Source organism: Typopeltis vanoorti, chromosome 12, assembly GCF_054136105.1.
Source record: "Typopeltis vanoorti isolate ZY-2024b chromosome 12, IOZ_Tvanoo_1.0, whole genome shotgun sequence".
In the NCBI taxonomy this organism is placed as follows: Eukaryota; Metazoa; Arthropoda; class Arachnida; order Uropygi; family Thelyphonidae; genus Typopeltis; species Typopeltis vanoorti.
The window spans coordinates 47,222,804-47,244,060 of NC_143560.1; the positions used below are offsets into that span (position 1 = coordinate 47,222,804).

The 21,257-nt window shown below is 36.9% G+C and overlaps 1 protein-coding gene across 1 annotated transcript in view; it reads left to right on the top strand.

Annotated features, from left to right (window-relative positions):
* Window positions 1–21,257, top strand: part of LOC150100756 (FRAS1-related extracellular matrix protein 1-like) — a 114,690-nt gene that overhangs the window by 63,994 nt on the left and 29,439 nt on the right. The window contains exon 6 of the mRNA XM_090402001.1: window positions 2,799–3,366. Within this exon, the coding sequence (XP_090258127.1) occupies window positions 2,799–3,366 (568 nt within the window). The remainder of the gene's footprint in view (window positions 1–2,798; window positions 3,367–21,257) is intronic.

The window sequence follows — 21,257 nt, forward strand, 5'->3', positions numbered from 1 at the left end:
AGGCTATTATTTTCTGAAAAGGCAGAGAATCAAAAAAATAATGTATAAATGATCAGAATCTACTTGTGAAACAGGATAGCACAACTAAATGGATTGTGTGATGGGAGGAAGATGGATACGAGGTTGAAGATGTAGTTGCAGCAGCACAGGGTGATGAAATGTAAAAAGGTGAGTATGAGATAGGTAGGAAATGGAAAACAGAGTCGTGATCAGGGAAACGGGAGGATAAGACCAAAGATAGAGGTGTGGTATAGCAACTAGAAGAGAATGTTAATGCTGGTAGAATGCCTCAAAGACACAGGAATTGTTATGTTTGTGCGAAATGTAAGGGAGTATTTGAAACAAAAGAGCTGAGTTTGTTGCATTGATTGAGTCAGTATGCCCAAAGATAATTGGAATAAGTGAAACTTGGTTGGTTGTCTGAGGAGGAGGATGTGATGTCGGGAATAGAATTAGCAGGCTATATAGTTTTCCGGAAGGATAGAGATGCGAAAAGAGGAAGTGAGTGCTGTTAATGATTGCAGAGGAATCGTGTCTGCAAAATGTGGAAATTGATAGTGCATGCACAGATTATGAATCTGTGTGGTGTGAAGTTGAAATTAACAGGCTAGTATATCTAATATGTTATAGGCCAGGCAATATAGAGAATACTGAATGCAAAATGTTTAGACAAATTGGTTGGGCATGTAAAAAAAATAACGGTGATCCTGACAGGAGACTTTCATTACAGGAATATAGAATGGAAGGAGGAGATAGTTTATGAGAATAAGAAGAGTGATTTTGTTGAGTTTCTGAGAGATAAGTATCTTAAGCAGCATGTGACTGAAGCAACTAGAGGCTTTAATGTTTTGGATTTGATGATAAATTCACAAGATGTAGTTGTTAATGAGCTGTTGACACTGCCACTGGTTGGTGAAGGTAATCATGAAGTACTTGTTTGGGAAGTGGTGAAACAAGAAAAGGTTACTACCAAAAATTTATATATGTGGAGGTATAAAGCAGATAATTGTAGGAAGCTCTGTAGTCAGTTGGCATTAGTACACTGGGTTGATGAGCTGAGCAGAAAAGATGTTGACAGTGCATGGAAATTCACAAGGCAGTATCTGACACAAGCAATGTATAACTGCATACATTGCTTGCGTCAGATACTGCCTTACAAGGGTTAAACAAGTAAATAGAGTAGGAGTGAAATGGATGAACTGTGAAATCAAGCAAGCTATGTTGGAAAAGAAAATGCTATGGAGGAGGTACAAGACAGTTGATGGTAATTGGATCATGAAGAGTATAAAGTGCAGGCTAGGAAGATGATAAGCATGTTAAAGTAAGAAAAGGTGCAGCATAAGAGGAGATTGGCTGGTCAGGCCAAGATTAACTCAAAGGAATTTTTTCACTATATGGTAAGCAAGAGAAAGAATATTGTGGCAGGTTGACACTGGTAAATAGTCATAACAGCAGATAAATAGTTGCAAAGGATATAGTGGAATTATTGAATGAGCACTTTATCAGTGCATATCATACTGGTGTAAATGATGTGCAATGTATAGAAGGGAGGCAAGTATTAGGAGAAAAAGAAGAAGAGGAAGATAAAGAACAGATTGGATGGGAAATATTAAGGACTGGACCTTTTTGTCTGCACAGTTAGCCTAGTGGCTTTGCGCTTCACAACCATATGCCTGGGGAAGGAGTGTCCTAGGTTCGAATCTCATCGCCGACGTGAGGAGCTTAAGGATCTTCTTCAGCCATAGCCAAGTTAGCTGGTCTTGGGCGTGGACAGCAGGGTTTTTTCCACCAATTTATCTGGGATTTTTCATCCCGCAAGCAGGCAAACCGTCCCCCGTGAACACACAGGGATACAGCCAAGAATACTTACAGGCATAGGGATGACCATCCTATCCTCGTACTTCGGTTACGAAATCCAAGCATGCTTGGAAGGTTGTGGGCCTTAAAGGCCTGTTAAAGCCATTGGAATAGGATAGGACCTTTTTGTCCTATGAAGAATGCAAAAGAGAAGCACAAAACCATACATGGTGGAAGCTCATGGTAGTCAACCTCCTGGAAGGAGATGACATCTGATAAGACAAGGATTGCATTACCAGAATATGTTGTTAATGCAAGGAGTATTAAGGATTTCAAGATTCGGTATGATAAATATGTTGTAAGTTGAATGAACCTCTCATAATGAGTCTGTCAACTGCATGGTGCAATAATAATAATAATAAAAACTGAATCCAGTATCCAGTCTACCAGAAGTCCCAATAGTATAATACTTAATATTACATGGCTTACTGTATCTCAAAAAATATGACTAATATACTCGTACTTCAAGTTGGAGTATATTAAGTATATTATAGCAAGAGTATAATACACTTTTAAAAATCTTTTAGTTTTCATAAATCATGTATGTGTCCCTGTTGCTAATTGCATTGCAGGAAGTAAAATGCAAGATCAGATGTTCAAAATACATGTAGTTCTCATCTGTAACTTGTTAAAAATACATTTCAGCATTACTATTATACTAATGTATTACATTATTAGTATCACTATTATACTAGTGAACTCTTTGGGATGACAAGCAGTATAACAAGTGTGCTATACTTGTTATACTGTGAAGATTTTTTTTTATGCAGTTTTAATCACTTGAATAATTATGTTTTAAAAAATAACTTTGCTTTTGCAAAATAATAATAGAAATCTGTTTCAAGGAAGTTTTGTTATTCTGCTTAGACAATTTTTTTGTTTTTTATTATTTACTTTTCTTGAATTCAGTTTCCAGATGCATATTTTACTTTATTTTGCAGATATGCACTCCAGATATTTATGGATTTCTTGCCTTCCATGTTGTAACCGGAAATTTATACCAGTGCAATGGAACAAAGTGGTTACCTTGGATTTTTCCAGTTACATCTAAGTATTCCATAAATGTTCCAGCATTTCCTACACCATATGATAAAAGCACATCAGTATATGATATGAAAAAAAAAATTAATAATGGTCACATACCAGTAAACAATATACAAATGAACAGCAGTGATATTTCAAAATGGAGCAACATTAGCATGTCGACAGTAACAGAACGAACATATAACATTGACCACGTATTAAGAAAAACAAATATGAGTAACTTGCATGTGTCTGATGTACAAAGGAATGTTACACATGCATTAACAACAACAGTTCACCATATGGGTAATAATCATGTGCAACCATTAACAACAATAACAAGCATAGAACTGAACACTAATTTTGAAAAGATGCCAGACAATAATGCTGACAGTACTAATAATGTAAAGATATATAAAAAAGAAGATGAAGAAAAAGAAGAAAATAAATTAGAGACTAAAAGGAAAAATTTGGAATGTCTTAAAGGTAAAACATTTAATATTGTACTGTTTTTGAATTTCATATTCCTATTTTAAAAACTTTGTTTGAGTTGTTGCCATTTTCAGTTATTCTTTTTTGACAATAATAAAAACCACTTCTTTGTGCCTAGAATGTGCAGAACATTGGGAGAACTTTATACAGTGAACTCTGACAATAAAGAAAATGTATTAGAGTGAATTCTCACTAACTATAACAAATTTACACAAAAGTTCCAATCAAAGCCCATTACTATCAGTGCTATTTTAAAGGAAATTCACTATAGCAAATCTTTCACTACAATCTGTTTTTAGGTCTAAAGAAGCTTCATGTTTCGCTTTGGTCCACTCTCAAAATTTCTAGTATTATCACCATTCTCTTTGGTTATCAAGTTAAAGTGTATATATGCCTATATGCTGATCATGTATGCAACGAAATGACTTCATGTATATATCTTCAAAAGGTCTCTTTCACATCTTTTGTAGCTTTCCCACATGGTCCTAGTCTAATCCAAAGTTCAGATGTACTAACAGTATATCAGCGAGCATATGTTGACAAAGATCTAAGATCCGCCGGGAATTAGCACAAGCAAATACAACCATCAGCGCATTACGAGAATCACTGCATAATATTCTAAATACGGAACTTTGGCAGATCTTAGAGAACATCACCGATGCAACGGCAAAAAAAGAATTCGACAGAGTCAAAAACCGGCACCAAAAGAAGTTCGAAAATCTACAACAACGGAACACTATACAACGACCGCAATTACAACAAGACCGCGTCGTCGTAAATCTATCGTCACTCACATTAAGCAAAGAAGCCACGACTGCTTTAAGTCTTGGGCACAACTTTGCCATAACTCCCAAGCAAGTTCCAAAAGCCGAAATAATGGCGTCCATCGAACGAGGAATTTACGACCTGCCTCCAACAATAGCTAACAACATACGTTTAGATGTGGCCAACATCCTAATCAAGTCCAAGCCTCCAAAAAATAATATCCCACATAAGGAATTCATTGCTATAAAAGAGCTACACAACAACAGCCAGATTACCATAACAAAAGCAGACAAAGGAAATGCAACCGTGGTGATGGACACAACTGAATATGAAAACAAAATGCACACACTATTACAAGATCAGTCAACATACAAAATTATAGATCGCAATCCCACCAACACACAAAAGAATAAGGCACGAAAATTATTAAAAAAAGTCACTTCCTGGCCCAAAGACACAGTTAACAAACTCAAACCCTTCCATGTTAAAACACCTAGGATCTATGGATCACCAAAAATTCACAAACCTGGCACACCCCTACGCCCAATTGTGGACAGTATAAATAGTCCCACATACAAACTAGCTAGACATTTAGCGAAGCTACTAGCCACTCTCACTAACAATTCCCCCTCCTTTATCAAAAATTCAGCACACCTAAAAAGCATCTTACAACACCTCACCCTAAAAAGCTCAGACTTAATAGTAAGCTTTGACATCACTTCACTATTCACAAATGTACCACTAATAGAAACCCTCAATCTACTGAAGTCACACTTCCCCCCTGATATATTTGAACTATTCAAATTCACAATACATGCAGGATATTTCACATGGAAAGGGAAAATATACAAACAAATTGATGGGACAGCCATGGGCTCCCCCCTTTCTCCCCCCCCCTAGCCAACTTTTACATAGAACACCTGGAAAAACAAGCAATCAATACAGCCACTCTCAAGCCAACACTTTGGCTACGCTATGTTGATGATGTGCTTGCTATTTGGCCACATGGCCCTGAGACATTGAAAACATTCTTAGCACATTTAAATAGCCAACATCCAAAAATCCACTTTACTATGGAACTGGAAGCCAACAACTGTCTGCCCTTCCTGGATACACTCATCACACGTCTCCCAGATGGTTCCTTATCATTTTCAGTTTTCAGAAAACCCACACATACAGGCAGATACTTACACAAACAATCACACCATCATCCTTCTCAACAATATGGCATATTAAAAACGTTAACCCATAGAGCGAGAGCAATCTGTTCAAATGACAAGGCTCTTACTACTGAACTGACTCACTTACGCCACACCTTCTTGGCCAACGGCTACAATCCACAAAAAATAAACAAAATACTAAACACTCCTAAGAAACCCCTCCCACCATCCACCACAGAGAACTACAACAAAACAGTCACCATCCCTTACATTAAAGGCACATCCGAAAAGATCTCAAGAATTCTCAATAAACATAAACTACGCACTACATTCAGACCATGTAGCAAATTAGCCACCCTCATCCGCTCACCCAAGGACAGCATTCCTCCTTTATCACATCCAGGAGTCTACCAAGTACCCTGCTCATGCAATCAAGCCTACTACGGTCAAACAGGAAGAACTGTGAATATCCGCAACAGCGAACATAAACGATACGTCCGGAAATATCATTATGGGAAGTCGGGCCTAGCAGACCATGCTCTGGATACCCCTGCACACAGGATCAACTGGAAGGACACAAAAGTACTACACAGAAACCCATATAAATCAGAGAGATTGTTCTTAGAGGCGACAGAAGCCCTAAAACACACTCCAAATCTCAACAAATATGGCTGTATTAACTTGCCGAAGATCTGGGAGACAGTCATATTAAGAAAAAACTAGCACTTTTCTAGGACTCTAGTAATATATGATAGCGGTTTTTTTTTTTTTTTTTTTTCAGATAGAGGGCGCCAAAATCAGGACTCTAGTCTTTGTGTTGCTGCTACAGTTTTGTTGAAGTACACCATGTTGTTTTAGTCTCGCGTATTGTGACAAACAGTGTTTTTGTGCTCTGAAGATGCTGGTTATAATACCAGCGAAATATCAGCATCTAGTTAATAAATTAATTATTTACTTAGTTTCTGTGTTCTATTATACCGTTAAAATAATAAACAACGAGCAGTACAATGCTTAAGCTAAAAGAATAAAAAAGATGGTAATGAAGATAAAATTAGATATAATGAAGACAAAACTGACAGACTGAAGCTATGGGAATTTCTATGAGGTTCCTTCATTAATGTGACAAATGAAAGAAGGAAAGAAAGAGTAATTATGAAAGAATAACTTTGGATTTCAGTAGGTTAATTTGGATTTCAGTAGGTTCGTTAAGTGTGAGGTCTGTTATATGTATTCCTTCGATTACATAAATGATTTGTGGATGTTTAGTGCGGATGGAAGAAGGGTGTGTGCGAAATGTGACCTGAACGAGGAATTGATGAATGCGAATATGAAGTTGATGACAGAAAGTGCTAGTACCGATTGTGTCGTGAGTGCACGTTTGAAAGAGAATGGCGAGAAAGACAGGCGAAAAAATGTTAAAAAATCAGGAAAAAAGAAAAAGAGCGATTTGACAACCGTAACGGATGTTAAAAGGGACGAAAGTGAGGCGGAAAGAAACGAAATTGAGAGAACGAATGAAAGTAGAAATGGCGTGGTGCAGAAACCGCAAGTAAAAAAAATCGAAAGAATGAATGATAGCGAAAAAAGAATGACTGATGGCGAAAGTTGGACGCATGTTGGAACGAAAGTACTAAACCAAAGAAAGATGAATGACAGTAAAAGTGAAAAGAATGATAGCGAAAGTTGGATGCATGTTAGTCCGAAAGTACGGAAACAAAGAAAGATATGTGAGAGTGAAAGTGAGAAGAATGACAGTGAAAGTTGGACGTATGTTGGACCGAAAGTACGGAAACAAAGAAGGATGAATGAGAGGGAAAGTGAGAAGAGAGGGTCGAGAGTTAGAAAGTTAGAAAGATTTAATGATAGAGTGAATGTGTCGCGAGGTTCAGAAGGTGAATTGGATTGGATGAAGCAAGAAATGAAATGGATGAGGAATGAAATTAAGAGAATGCAGGTCAAAACTATTAAAATAAATCATGATGGCATGAAAGAGTTAACAAAAGATGAGCGAGTGGCGTTGTATGGCGACTCCATTATTAAAGGTGTGCTAGAGGATAAAATGCACAAGGTATGTTTTCCAGGCGGTAAAATGAGTAGAGTGATTGAGGCATTGAACATGAGGCGGGAACGAGCAAAAGAGTTAATTGTATTAATTGGAACAAATGATTTGAGAGAGAACAAAGAGCATGTCAAAATGAATGTCAGGAGACTGCTTGGAAAGATAAAGGAGAATAGTGTGACAGGAAGGGTGGTCAGTGTGTTGCCTAGGTATGATTGTGGTGAAATGAGGCGGAGAGCCAGGATTATGAATGATATTCTGGCTGAAATGTGTGAGGAGATGGGAGTACAGTTTGTTAATGTGTGGAATGAGTTTGAGGGACGAAGTGAGCTGTATGGGAGCGATGGACTGCATTTGAGTGGTTATGGTGTGAGTCGCTTGGAGAGACTGCTGCTGGAAGGTAGAGAAGTGAATAGAGAGAATGAATCAGATCAAGAGGGGAGTGATGTGGAAGAGCAGGAGAGTAAGACAGGAGAGATTGAAGGAGTGGAAATGAATGTGGAAGTGAGTGGTATGAGTATAGATAATGAGAGAATGGGTGTGCAAGAGGAGCAGGGAAACGGGGAGGCTCAGGGTGGACAGGGATACACAGCGTGAGAAAGGTGGATGCTGCAAGAGGAGGTGAGAGAATGTGTAGGCAGGAAAGTAATGGGATGATCAGGGATCAAAAGGAAACAGATGGAATTGCAAAGGGTTCTAAAATGAAGAAGCAGAAAGAGAAATGGCCCCAGTCCAGCATGGAGAGATCACATCGAGTGAGTGGTATCAGTGGAACTAGCTGTAGATCCAGAAATGAGTTGTTGTGTTTGTATACCAATGCTAGAAGTATAAGAAACAAGGCAGATGAAATGGTTGCACTAATTGCGTCTGTGCACCCAGAGATTGTCGGAATAAGTGAGACATGGTTAGATGAGGATGACATCCTGACAGGAATAGAGATGGAAAGGTATGATGTGTTTCGTGAGGATAGAAGGGGTAAAAAGGGAGGGGGAGTGCTATTGATGATAGAGAAAGAGTTATGTCCATACAAGGTAGAGATGCAAGGGGGAAATGGGGCCAGTGGTTTTGAGGCAGTATGGTGTGAGATAGAGGTGAATAGAATCAAATACTTGGTGGGATGTTGTTATAGACCTGGTAATGTGGATGGTGGTGATAGTGAAATGTATAGTCAAATAAGCCAAGCAAATAAGAAAAGGGTGATCATTATGGGTGATTTTAATTATGGCAATATAGACTGGAATGAAGAGATAGCAACTGGAAGTAAAGAAAATGAGTTTCTTGAGTTTTTGAGGGATAACTACCTCAGACAGTATGTAACAGAGGGCACAAGAGGATTAAGGGTCTTGGATTTGGTCATCTCATCGGAGGATGTAATTATCAATGAGGTATCAAATCATCCACCAATTGGTGAAAGTGACCATGAGGTGATTACTTGGGTGGTTGCCAGCAGTGCAAGGACCCCTGTGAAAAAAGGGTATATGTGGAACTACAAGGGGGGTGATTATGAAGAGCTCAGGAGACAGCTTGCAGGTGTAGCATGGAATGAGGAGTTAGCTGGAAAAGAGATCAATGCAGCTTGGGGGATTTTCAAAAAATATTTAGTGGATGCAATGTCTAAATGTATACCACGGGTGAGAAGGTTAAATAAGTTAGGTGTGAGATGGATGAATAAAGAGATTAAGCATGCAATACAGAGAAAAAGGGCATTGTGGAGGCAGCATAAGAGAAGTGGAAGTAACCAATTTCATGAGTTCTACAAAGACCAGGCAAGGAGAGTGACTTGGTTGGTGAGAGTAGCTAAAGAGAGGTATGAACAGCAGTTAGCTAATGAAGCTAAAAAGAATCCTAGGGAGTTCTTTCGATATGTAGCCAGCAAAAGAAAGAATGATTATGGAAGGATGACATTGATTGGAGGAAATGGTATAAAGACAGCTGTTGCAGAATGTGTGGTGGAGATACTTAATGAGCAGTTCATAAAGATCTTTCAATCTTGTGAATGTGACTTCATGGAGAGATTAAGAGCAGTTGATGATGGGGAGGAGAGACTGACTGTAAGTGAGCAAGAGGTGTTTGGGGAGTTGAGTAAACTAGATGTAAATAAGGCTGTGGGACTTGATAATATATCACCACGTATTCTGAAGGAATGTGCCAGAGAGTTGACACCTGCCTTGACATATTTTTTTAATACGAGTCTTGCACTTGGTCAAGTCCCTAAAGAGTGGAAGGAGGGCAAGATTGTGCCACTTCATAAAGGAGGTGATCGAACTCAAGCATCAAACTATAGGCCTATCTGTGTGTCGGGTGTTGTGGTTAAGTTGTTGGAGAAGCTTGTGAGAGCTAGAATCCAGAGTTGGGTTGACAACAATGGTATAATCTTTGATGGACAGCATGGATTTGCTAAAGGGAGGTCGTGTTTTAGTAATCTACTTACTTATTACAATAAAGTGACTGCTTCCTTGGACAGAGGAGAAGGATACACAGTAATATACTTGGATTTCGCAAAAGCTTTTGATAGAGTGCCTCATGATAAGTTGACAGTCAAACTAGAGCAGATGGGGTTGGATATTAGATTAGTGCATTGGATTGGAGACTGGCTATCTGATAGGTATCAACAAGTTGTGTATGGGGGTGCAATATCCAGGAAAAGGAAAGTCACTAGTGGAGTGCCTCAGGGATCTGTTTTAGGGCCATTACTATTTAACTTGTATATTAATGATATTGGCGAAGATTTGGATGGAGATATTCAGTTGTTTGCAGATGATGCAAAGTTGGGAAGAACCATAAAGAGTAGTGAAGATGTTGTGGCCTTGCAAGAAGACTTGAATAAATTGAGTGATTGGGCAAGCAAATGGGGGTGTGAGTTCAATGTTGCAAAATGTAAGGTTTTAAAATTTGGAAAACAAAGATGGGATGCAGAATTTATGCTTGGTAAGAATATATTGTTGGAAGTAGAGGAAATAAGAGATCTGGGAGTGATAGTGGATAAAGATCTAAAATTTAGGGGTCACATCGCCAAAATTGTGAAGACAACACAAAGACTTCTGGGAATGATGAGGAGGACACTGACGTGTAGAAGTAGGGAGATTCTTGTTCCATTGTATAAGGCTTTGATTAGGCCACACATGGACTATTGTGCCCAGATTTGGTCACCTGGTTTTCAGAAGGATGAGGAGATGTTGGAAAGGGTCCAAAGGCGACTGACTAAGGTAGTTTCTGACCTCTGGAATGTCGAGTATGAGGAAAGATTGAAAAGATGTAATTTGCAGAGACTAGTGGAGAGAAGGAAGAGGGGAGATATGATAGAGACCTACAAGTTGGTAAGGGGTTGCTATAGGATCAATGGTGGAGAAGTTCTACAGCGAATAGTGGGAGATCAGGGGAGAACCAGAGGTCATCCCTGGAAACTGTATAAAGAGGGTGTGAGTAGGGGAGTGAGAGGCAGGTTTTTTTCGTGCAGAGTTGTGAATGATTGGAATGCCTTGCCTGAGAGTGTGGTGTCTGCAAGGAGTTTGAATGTGTTTAAGACCCGGTATGATGAGATGTGTGTGAGATAAAAGGACCTCCTAGATGAGTCTTTGACTCCATGAGGTCTTGTTTAATAATAATAATAATAATAAATAATAATAGATCAGGGGTATAATTTAAAAGAAGAAGATAGAATGCTTCATACAGATTAGAAAATACAAGCCAGAACAGAGACAGATGTAATTGCTAAAGATATTACAACGTCTTGATGCAAATTGAGTTAGGTTAGAGAAAAGGTATGTGTGGAGGGGGGGGGATGAGTCAAAATAAACACAGCAAAATATGAATGAGTTAATATTTATAGAGTGATATTGCAGCATTTGAGATTGGGGTAACTATTACAGGAAAGAACTCTTAAAGTCACAAATAACAGATGAATATAATGATTATTATTTCACTGGGCGGGTGTTGAAACATTAAGAATAATAATAGTACATTTAAGAAGCAATGCACCCATTTCTTCCTAAATGTGATTCATCACTATTTTCAATACAGGAGAAGGTTGTTGTTATTCAGCTGCAGAAAAGATTTATTTTGGTTTGTTTATATACAAATGTTAGAAGTGTAAGAAACAAGGCAGATGAAATGGTTGCACTAATTGAGTCTGTTCACCCAAAAATTGTTGGAATAAGCGAGACATGAGTAGATGAGGACGACATCCTGACAGGAATAGAGATGGAAGGATATGATGTGTGTCGTGAGGATAGAAAGGATAAAAAGGGAGGGGGAGTGCTATTGATGATAGAGAAAGAGTTATGTCCATACAAGGTAGAGATGCAAGAGAGAAATAGCGTCATTGGTTTTGAGGCAATATGGTGTGAGGTGAATGGAATGAAATATTTGGTTGGATGTTATTATAGACCAGGTAATGTGGATAGTAGTGATAATGAAATGTATGATTAAATTAGCCAAGCAAATAAAAAAAGAGTGATCATTATGGGTGATTTTAATTATGGTAATAGAGACTGGGATGATGAGATAGCAACTTGAAGTAAAGAAAATGAGTTTCTTGAGTTTTTGAGGGATAACTACCTCAGACAGTGTGTAACAGAGGGCACATGAGAATTGAGGGTCTTGGATTTGGTCATCTCATCAGAGGATGTAATTATAAATGAAGTGTCAAATCACCCACCAATTGGTAAGAATGACCATGAGGTGATTACCTGCATGGTTGCCAGCTGTGTGAGGACCTCTGTAAGAAAAGGGTATATGTAGAACTACAAGGGGGGGGGGTGATTATGAAGAGCTCAGGTAACAGCTTGCAGGTGTAGCATGGAATGAGGAGTTAGCTGGAATAGAGATCAATGCAGCTTGGGGGATTTTCAAAAACTATCTAGTAGATGCAATATCTAAATGTATTCCAAGGAAGTGAAGGTTAAATAAGGTAGGTGCAAAATGGATGAATAAAGAGATTAAGCATGCAATACAGATAAAAAGGGCTTTATTGAGGCAGCATAAGAGAAGTGGAAATAACCACTTCCATGAGGATTACAGAGACCAGGCAAGGTGGGTGACTTGGTTGGTGAGGGTAGCTAAAGAGAGGTATGAACAGCAGTCAGCTAATGAAGCCAAAAATAATCCTAAGGAGTTCTTTCAATATGTATCCAGCAAAAGAAAGAATGATTATGGAAGGATGACATTAATTGGAGAAAATGGTATAAAGACAGCTGTTGCAGAAGGTGTGGTGGAGATACTTAATGAGCAGTTCATAAAGGTCTTTCAATCTTGTGAATGTGACTTCATGGAGAGATTGAGAGCAGTTGATGATGGGGAGGAGAGACTGACTGTAGGCGAGCAAGAGGTGTATGGGTAGTTGAGTAAACTAGATGTAAATAAAGCTGTGGGACTTGATAATATATCACCATGTATTCTGAAAGAATGTGCCAAGAAGTTGATGCCGGCTTTGACATATTTTTTTAATACGAGTCTTGCACTCAGTCAAGTTCCTAAGGAGTGGAAGGAGGGCAATAGAATCTACGAAGGGTCTGAGAGGAACATTAATTTTGTGAAGCTTAGGTAAGCCATAAATTCTGGGAGGTCTAGCATGGTATGTCTCGAGTTTTTTAATTGTTTCTTCATCTAAGGAGGAAGTTTCATCAAGTAACTTGATGAAACCTCCTCCTTAGATGAAGAAACAATTCTCGATCTCGGAGTAATAAATTCATTTTTCGTCATATGAATTGGTGTCAAGAACCACAGTGGTATTTCCTTTGTCAGCTCTGGTAATGATTATATTTTTATTACATTTTAAGGATGTAAGAGCTTTCAATTCTGATGGTGGGATATTTAAGTCCGAAGGTTTGGCATCGTAGATTACTTTTGCTACCTCGAAACAAAGTCTGTTGACTTCAGTACTGGAAGGATGGCAGATGTTTCTCTCTATGTTATGTATGAAATCTAAATATGGGAAATATTTGGGTGAAATTGCAAATTTATGATTTCTTGCTAGAACATTTAATTCGTCCATTGTTAGTGGATGGTTAGATAAATTGACTACCCATTTTTCCGTTGGTAATTTGTTAGTGATCTTTTTTGATCAATTAAGCAGATTATTATGAAGATTATTATTGCTTTTATCAAAAGCTTTTTTCCCTGAATTCTTTGAGACAATAATAATCAATTGTAGCAGATCTTGATTTAAAGTATTTGATAAGTCTGTTTCTATTTCCATAATTTTTAAATTATTTGTTGCCAATTCATGCTTAGAAACTCGTAACTGATTGAGTAATAAGGAATGGCTTGCATTCTGATATATTTTATGGCCACCTGGAGATTTGATGACTTCTTTCAGTTTTGCAAAAGTTGGAATGAGATTATCGCATCTGCACTTTATTAAAAAAGAGATTCTAGCACATAGCTTGCCCTGTTTTAGTTGAAGTTTGCCTAGTAAGTCAGTCTTCTGCACTGTCAGTTCTCTATGAAGGAATAAGACGTTTTTATATAAAAACGTCTTATTCCTTCTGTAATGTCTAATTCAATTTATCTGACCATCCACTAACAACAGACAAATTAAATGTTTTATGACAACTTAGCAAGAGGTCATAAATTTGCGATTTTACCCAAATGTTTCCGATATTTAGATTTCATACATAACGTAGAGAGAAACATCTGCCATCTTTCCAGTACTGAAGCCAACAGACTTCGTTTCGAGGTAGCAAAAGTAATCTATGAGGCCAAACCTTCGAACTTAAATATCCCACCATCAGAATTGAAAGCTCTTACATCCTTAAAACATAATAAAAATATAATCATTACCAGAGCTGACAAAGGAAATACCACTGTGGTTCTTGATACCAATTCATATGACCGAAAAATGAATTTATTACTCGAGATCGTAATACTTACACCAAAGTGGATTATGATCCTACAAAACGTCACCTCAGGAAATTAAACAAGTTACTTGATGAAACCTCCTCCTTAGATGAAGAAACAATTAAAAAACTCAAGACTACCATGCTAGACCTCCCAGAATTTATGGCTTACCTAAGCTTCACAAAATCAATGTTCCTCTCAGACCCGTCGCAGATTCTATTAGCAGTCCAGCTCACAAGTTATCAAGATTCTTATCTAACCTTCTCCATCCTCACATAGGCCACTCAGCCTCTTTAATCAAAAATTCCACAGAGTTTCATGCAAAAATAAAAGACATTCAACTGTTAAAAACTGATTTGTTAATTAGCTTCGACATTGTCTCCCTCTTCACGAACATTCCCCACAAAGAAACAGTAGAATTATTAACTCAAAAATTTCCTTCTGATATAGTTGAATTATTCAAATTTGTTATTACATCTGGTTACTTCACCTGGAAAGGTCAAACTTACAAGCAAGAAGAAGGAACAGCAATGGGATCTCCTTTATCACCAAACTTAGCAAACCTGTTTCCAGAACACCTTGAGGAAAAAATATTCACTTTTGAACCCAAACCAAAAATTTGGTTACGATATGTCGACGACGTATTTGCGGTCTGGGACCATCCCAAACAGGAATTACAACTGTTTCTAGATAATATAAACCTTCTTCACCCTCGCATCAACTTTACACTAGAAAAAGAATCTCCACAGGGTATCTCCTTTCTGTATTTACACATTCAAAGAAAAGAAGATGGTTCCATCGCCACATCTGTCTATTGCAAGTCTACATTTTCAATTTTTCCGCTCATCATCCATCTCAGAAATTTGACATCATTAAATCACTAGTTTCCAGAGCACACAAATTCTGCTCCTCTGAAGATTCTCTAAACCAAGAACTAGAAATAATCAAAAATACAGCCATATTAAATGGATATAATCTTAAAACAACTCAAAAAAATCATCAGTCACCTTCACACACATCAAACCAGACAAGAAGTCCATAGGATTCCCATACCTTACGTCAAAGGCATCTTCGAACGTCTTTCAAAAATTATGAAGAAATACAATTTTGCCACTACTTACAAACCTATCAACGAAATCTATAACTTGTTACCTTCTCCTAAGGACGAACTCTCACCTCTAATGTTACCTGGCATTTATGAGATCCCATGCTCCTGCAAATTGTCTTACTTTAGTCAGACAGGTAGGTCTGTTCAGAAACGCATCTCGGAACATCAAGACCACATTCGTCTTTTCGAAATGCAGAAATCTGGTCTCTTCCAACACGGAGTTGAAAATCCAAACTATAGGATCCATTGGGAGAAGTCAAAACTTTTACACAGATCTTTATACAAATATGAGCGTTTATATAAAGAAAGTGTTGAAGCCCTACTACACAGACCAAAACTTTTACACAGATCAAAAAACTGTGTAAAAAGTGTTGAAGCCCTACCACACAGTACTGAAGCCAACAGACTTTGTTTCGAGGTAGCAAAAGTAATCTATGATGCCAAACCTTCGGACTTAAATATCCCACCATCAGAATTGAAAGCTCTTACATCCTTAAATTTAAACTACTATGACGTTCTTACTATTCCTAAAGAATGGGATATTGTGATACAAAATTGTGTAAAATAATCTTTATATATACATATATATATATATATTTTTTTTTTTTTTCCAGTTATATTTAATTTACTTCTATAACACGTTACTGCATGCATATTGAGATTCCATTGTAATCATGCGTCCTCACTGTATGTTACTACTAGTATTGTTTGAACTACTGTACTGATCATGTCCCAAGATACTTGGGATGAAATATTTACGAATTAAATAGTCATTACTTGGTTAGTACGTGTGTTTTTTAGTGATGAATTCACCACAGTTTCGTTATGTAAAAAGTCACTTATGCAGAACTGATATTATACAGTTCCAGATCCGTTAACTTTACTTATTTTTAATATCTATAAAAATACTTAGAACTGATCATTGCTTTCTTAACTAACTGTAGTATAAATTTATTTGCAATCATTTATTAACAATTTGATTATTAATAATTGCTATTTGTATTTATCATACTTATCAGCTAATTTTTCAGTTCTCTATTTTTTCCAATTTTTTATGACATTTCTTTGAGAACTTGATCATTCATCAACCCAATCCCAGTTTTACATTTCGATTTACTTCTTGGAACAAACTTAAACAACTTTTTATGCAAAATATTCTTAAGTGAATTTTCCTTATTATCATTTAATTTCTATTGCCATATCAAGGTTAGTTAATAACTAACACACAGTAGTTCTTGGTAACTAATATAGTCTATCGTTAATTTTCTGATGTTATTAATCTCTCCTTTCTAACTCTTAGCTCATTTATGTACATATCACTTTTAAAAAGTTATCATAAATTAACACTAACAAATTGCTATCTACTCTGTTTAAGGAATTTTACCCAGTCAGTATTATCAATTCATTTTATGGCCTCAAAGATTTTTAAATACTACACTACACTCTCTAAAAACACTCTCCTGCATGTATATGAATGTCCAGATGCACAGAAAGAGAGATTAGTAAGGAGAGATGAAGAAAAATGGAATAGTATATTCAACTAAAGGAGAGTAAGTCGCACATTAAAAGAGAGAAGAGCAAGAAAGAACAGAAGGAAGAAAGAAAAGGATTGGAAGAATTAAACAGAAACATAGAGAACTACTCTCCTGCATGTATATGAATATATGAATTGAATGAATCATCAATTTCATAGTTTCGTTATTCCGCATAAGAAACAGCACTTCTTTTCTTTTTCCAATCACTCTCTTCTAACAATACTACAATTCACTCATGGGCTTTCTTCATCTGAAACCTCACCAAGTTCAGAAACTTCTTCAATATGTAACTTGATATTAAGTTATTAATTTGAACCAGAGAAGATTATCAACCGTGTGGAAAGGCTTATGTGTTCATCACACATGTTGATTAGATTTTAACAATATAGATGCGAACACAGATTGATAAGAAAATAACTATTTATTGACTTAATTGCTAATATTTCTCTGGTATTCTATCCAGCATCTTCAGAGCACACAAACAAAGTTTGTTACAGTAGTGAGACAACTGCAATCCAGTGTAACTAGTATGAGTAATTTTAGCATGCAACACAAAGACTAAAGTCCTAATTAGGCACCATCTAAGTTGGAAAAAAAAAAAAAACATGAGAGAGAAAGCAGGGGTATTAATTTGGTCTTAGGATGACTGTCTCCCAAATCTTTGGTAGATTTATACAGACATACTTGTTGAGGTTGTGGGTATCCAAACGGCTAGTATAGTAGGGAAGGCAAAACTGGAATAGGAGAATAGATTAGCCCTGAGAACCAAGGAAAATCCTAAGGAATTAATGTGGAAGCATGACATTGTTAGATGAAAATAGGAAAATTGAGTGTCTCCTCTGCATCAAAAAACTGATGCAGAAGACAATTGGAATTGTTTAATGACCACTTTATTGGGGTATTTCATTCTGAATAAGTAGATTTTATTACTAGACAGAATGGGAAGGGTTTTAGAAGTGCATGAGGAGAATATATTTTGAATATCAAGAGAACACTATATGCTAAGGAACTGATAACTCAACTGACCTGGCTTTTCAATGAGTCTGGCTACAGGAAAGGTGTCCAAGGGGTGCAAAGGAGGGAAAGATAGTGCCATTCATTAAGGGTGATGATAGAATGGAAGTGTTAAACTATAGATCAGTTTGTATTTTTTCTGTAGTTGTTAAGTTTTGGGAAAAAATAGTGAGAGATTGTATACAGCATATTGGGCAAATGTGGGTAATGTTATCTGTGAGGTCAGCATGGATTTGTTAATGAGCACTCTTATTTTAGTAATCTGATTATCTTTTATAAAAAAAGTGGTTGATGAGGGAAAGGCATATAGTACCATTTGACTATAAGTTAGTAAATTGGATTGGAGATTGATTGTCTGATTAGTTGTTTTGCAGATGATGTCCAGCTAGGAAGGGCTATAAGTAATAGTGCTGATGTAGTGCCCCTTCAGGAGGATTTGAATAAGCTGGGCATATGGATAAATGAATGGGGGATGTCAGTTTAATGCCACTAAACTCTTGAAGTTTGGGATCCATCAATGGGAGGTTGCATGCTATGGAGGTGTATGCAACCTCCCACACATCTTGGAGTGATGACGGAAAGCAAGTGATCTTGGTAATGGTACCCAGAGGATTACTGCAATACTGAGAAGGATGCTGACCAGCAGAGATAGAAGAGTGGTGATTCCATTGTATAAAGCCCTGATCAGACCATATCTGAATTATTGTGCTCAGATTTAGTCACTGGAATTTTAAGGGAATAAATTAGAGAGAGTGCAGAGACAGATTACCAAAATGATATCAGGACTGTATAGTGTTAGTCATAAAGATAGACTGAGGACATGTGGACTGCAGAGTTTGGTAGATAGAAGATGATGGAAGGCTGCATACTCTGTTGGTTTCAGTGAAGAGGTGATATGAATGAGACATAAGTGATAGTTATAGGGTTGACACTGGGGAGATCTTTGATATGGTAGAATGAGGGAAAGAAGCTAAAGGACAAGAGACCATTGCCAAAGTTACAAGTGGAAGTAGTGATAAGAGGATGAGAAGTGGCTTTTTTGTTTTTTGTATGGAGGATGGTTGGACCATAGAATGCATTGCCTGATAGGGTGAAGACAAGGCAGATTAGTGTTGTAGTATTGAAGAGAACATTGACCATGAGAGATAAAAAGTGGTGCCTCCATTTTGAATAAAGCTTTGATCAGACCACATCCGAATTTCTGTGCTCAGGTATAGTCACCAAAATTTGAAGGGAATGAAATAACCTTGGAGAGCATGGAGAGATGGATAATAAAAATGATATCAGAACTGTACAATATTGGTTATGAGGATAAACTGAAGGCATGCAAACTACAGAGTTCGGTGGATAAAAGGGAGGATACGACTGAGACCATTTAAGCTGTTGAAAGGTTATTATCAGATTGACACTGGGGAGATTTTTTATATGGTAAAACAGAGGTAGCCAAACGTTTATATTCCATACACCAATTTTTTCACTTATGAATTCAGATGCACCTTACAACTCTTCTCTCCTTAAAAACTCCATGTTAAAATGTTAATATAGATAAATTTAATATAGACATGATATATTTACTTGTATATTTTCTAGGCATGATTTTTACTTTCTCAAATGTCTAATCCTCTTGTTTTTCCATGAAGTGATTCAAGACTGATAAATACTTCAAAAACGTTAAAATTATAATCAATTCCTCTTATGAAAATGCTTAAATGAGCTACATCACATATGTCAGCAGATTCTTGTCCATGCTTGTACTTTCTTTTCCATCAAGAAAAGAAAGTACAAGCATGGCAAGGTCTTTCAGTTGCCCAAATCATGTCTTTTATTATGTGAGAAAGTGCTTTCATAAACAATCCACAACAGTTTTCCTAATGGATTTGCTATAAATAAGAATAAATTTTCCCACTGTTCATTGAAGTCACACTTACTATTACCTTCTGTTTTTCTTTTGCACACAATGAGGTAAATGAATGTAAAAACAAGGCTTAATTTTTGAAAAGTACAAAACTGCAAATGCTCACAATGGATGAACAAAGCACAACTCTGTAGTGCATGAGTATCAATTATAAACTAACTGACAAAAACCTGTGATACACCACTGTTGCTAACCTTGGCACCTCAGGATTAAACAAGTGAATGTGCAAAAGATGTGCATTAAACAATAAAATTGCTAAAAATAATTACAAAGTTTTACTTTTTTTTCTACAAATCAGTTTTTTGCATAAATAGGCTTACTTTTTTTATTATCATCACTGGGGTCCAATATGCAACTTCTAATCATCCAATGCACAGCTTTTGGTGCATGTGACATAGGTTGGCTATCCCTGTGGTAGACTGAGGGAAAGGAACAAGACAAAATCAAAAATCTTTGAAAGTTGCAAAAGGAAATAGTGAGTAAGAGGATAAGAAATAAGTTTTTACATGGAAAGTGGTAGGAGCATGGGCATTGCCTGAGAGGGTAATAAAACTGCAAATGGATAAGTTAAGGATTGGTACAATAGACTTTGTGTTGTCTAACATTGATTTCCCATGATGAGTCTTATAACTGTAAGTGGAGGTTTCTGTGGTTTAGAAGTTCATATGGCATATTCCGGTAATTGGACCATATTTTTTTATTAAGCTAAAAGCACAATAAAGAAATAAAACCCGACAAGTTTCGTAAGTTGTTTGACTTACATCTTCAGGGATAAAAGGTAACTGAAAGTTAAAACAACAAAAAAAGAGAAATTAATAGTTCATACTATACAACTTTTACCCCTGAAGATGTAAGTGAAATGACTTACGAAACTTGTGGGTTTTATTTCTTTATTGTGCTTTTAGCTTAATAAAAAAATGTGGTCCAATTACCGGAATATGCCTTATGAGTCTTATAATTGCATGGAGGTCAGGAACATAATAATAAATACTATATTATATAGATAGCATAGAAGAATATTGTATGTACGGATGTTCATGGTGAACAAACAGAGCAGGATATATGGAGGTATAATTGCTAATGAGCAAAAGAAAGCCACAAGAGTAGAAGGGCAGGAGCTTGGGAAGCAGTGCATCTAAGGCTTTGTGTGTGCATTTATTTATTTATTTTAAAATATATAATAAAGATATATATCAACTACACATCTAAGAGGTCTCCATACCTGTAGCATGACAGTGCCTATGTGAGCAGATAATTAGAGATGAAAGGAATTTGTGAATGTGCTCACATAGGCACTGTCATGCTAAAGTATGGAGGCATGACAGTGTGTGGTTGATATGTATTTCCTAAAATATGTGTGGTTGATATATATTTCCTTGAAGAACTTGATGTTGTATTCACTGGGTAAAAAAGTATAGAGAAGACTGTTCGAAAGGACAGAGGTATATTGATAAAGGAGAGGATGAGAAGTTGGTTTGGTGTGTTTGGAGCT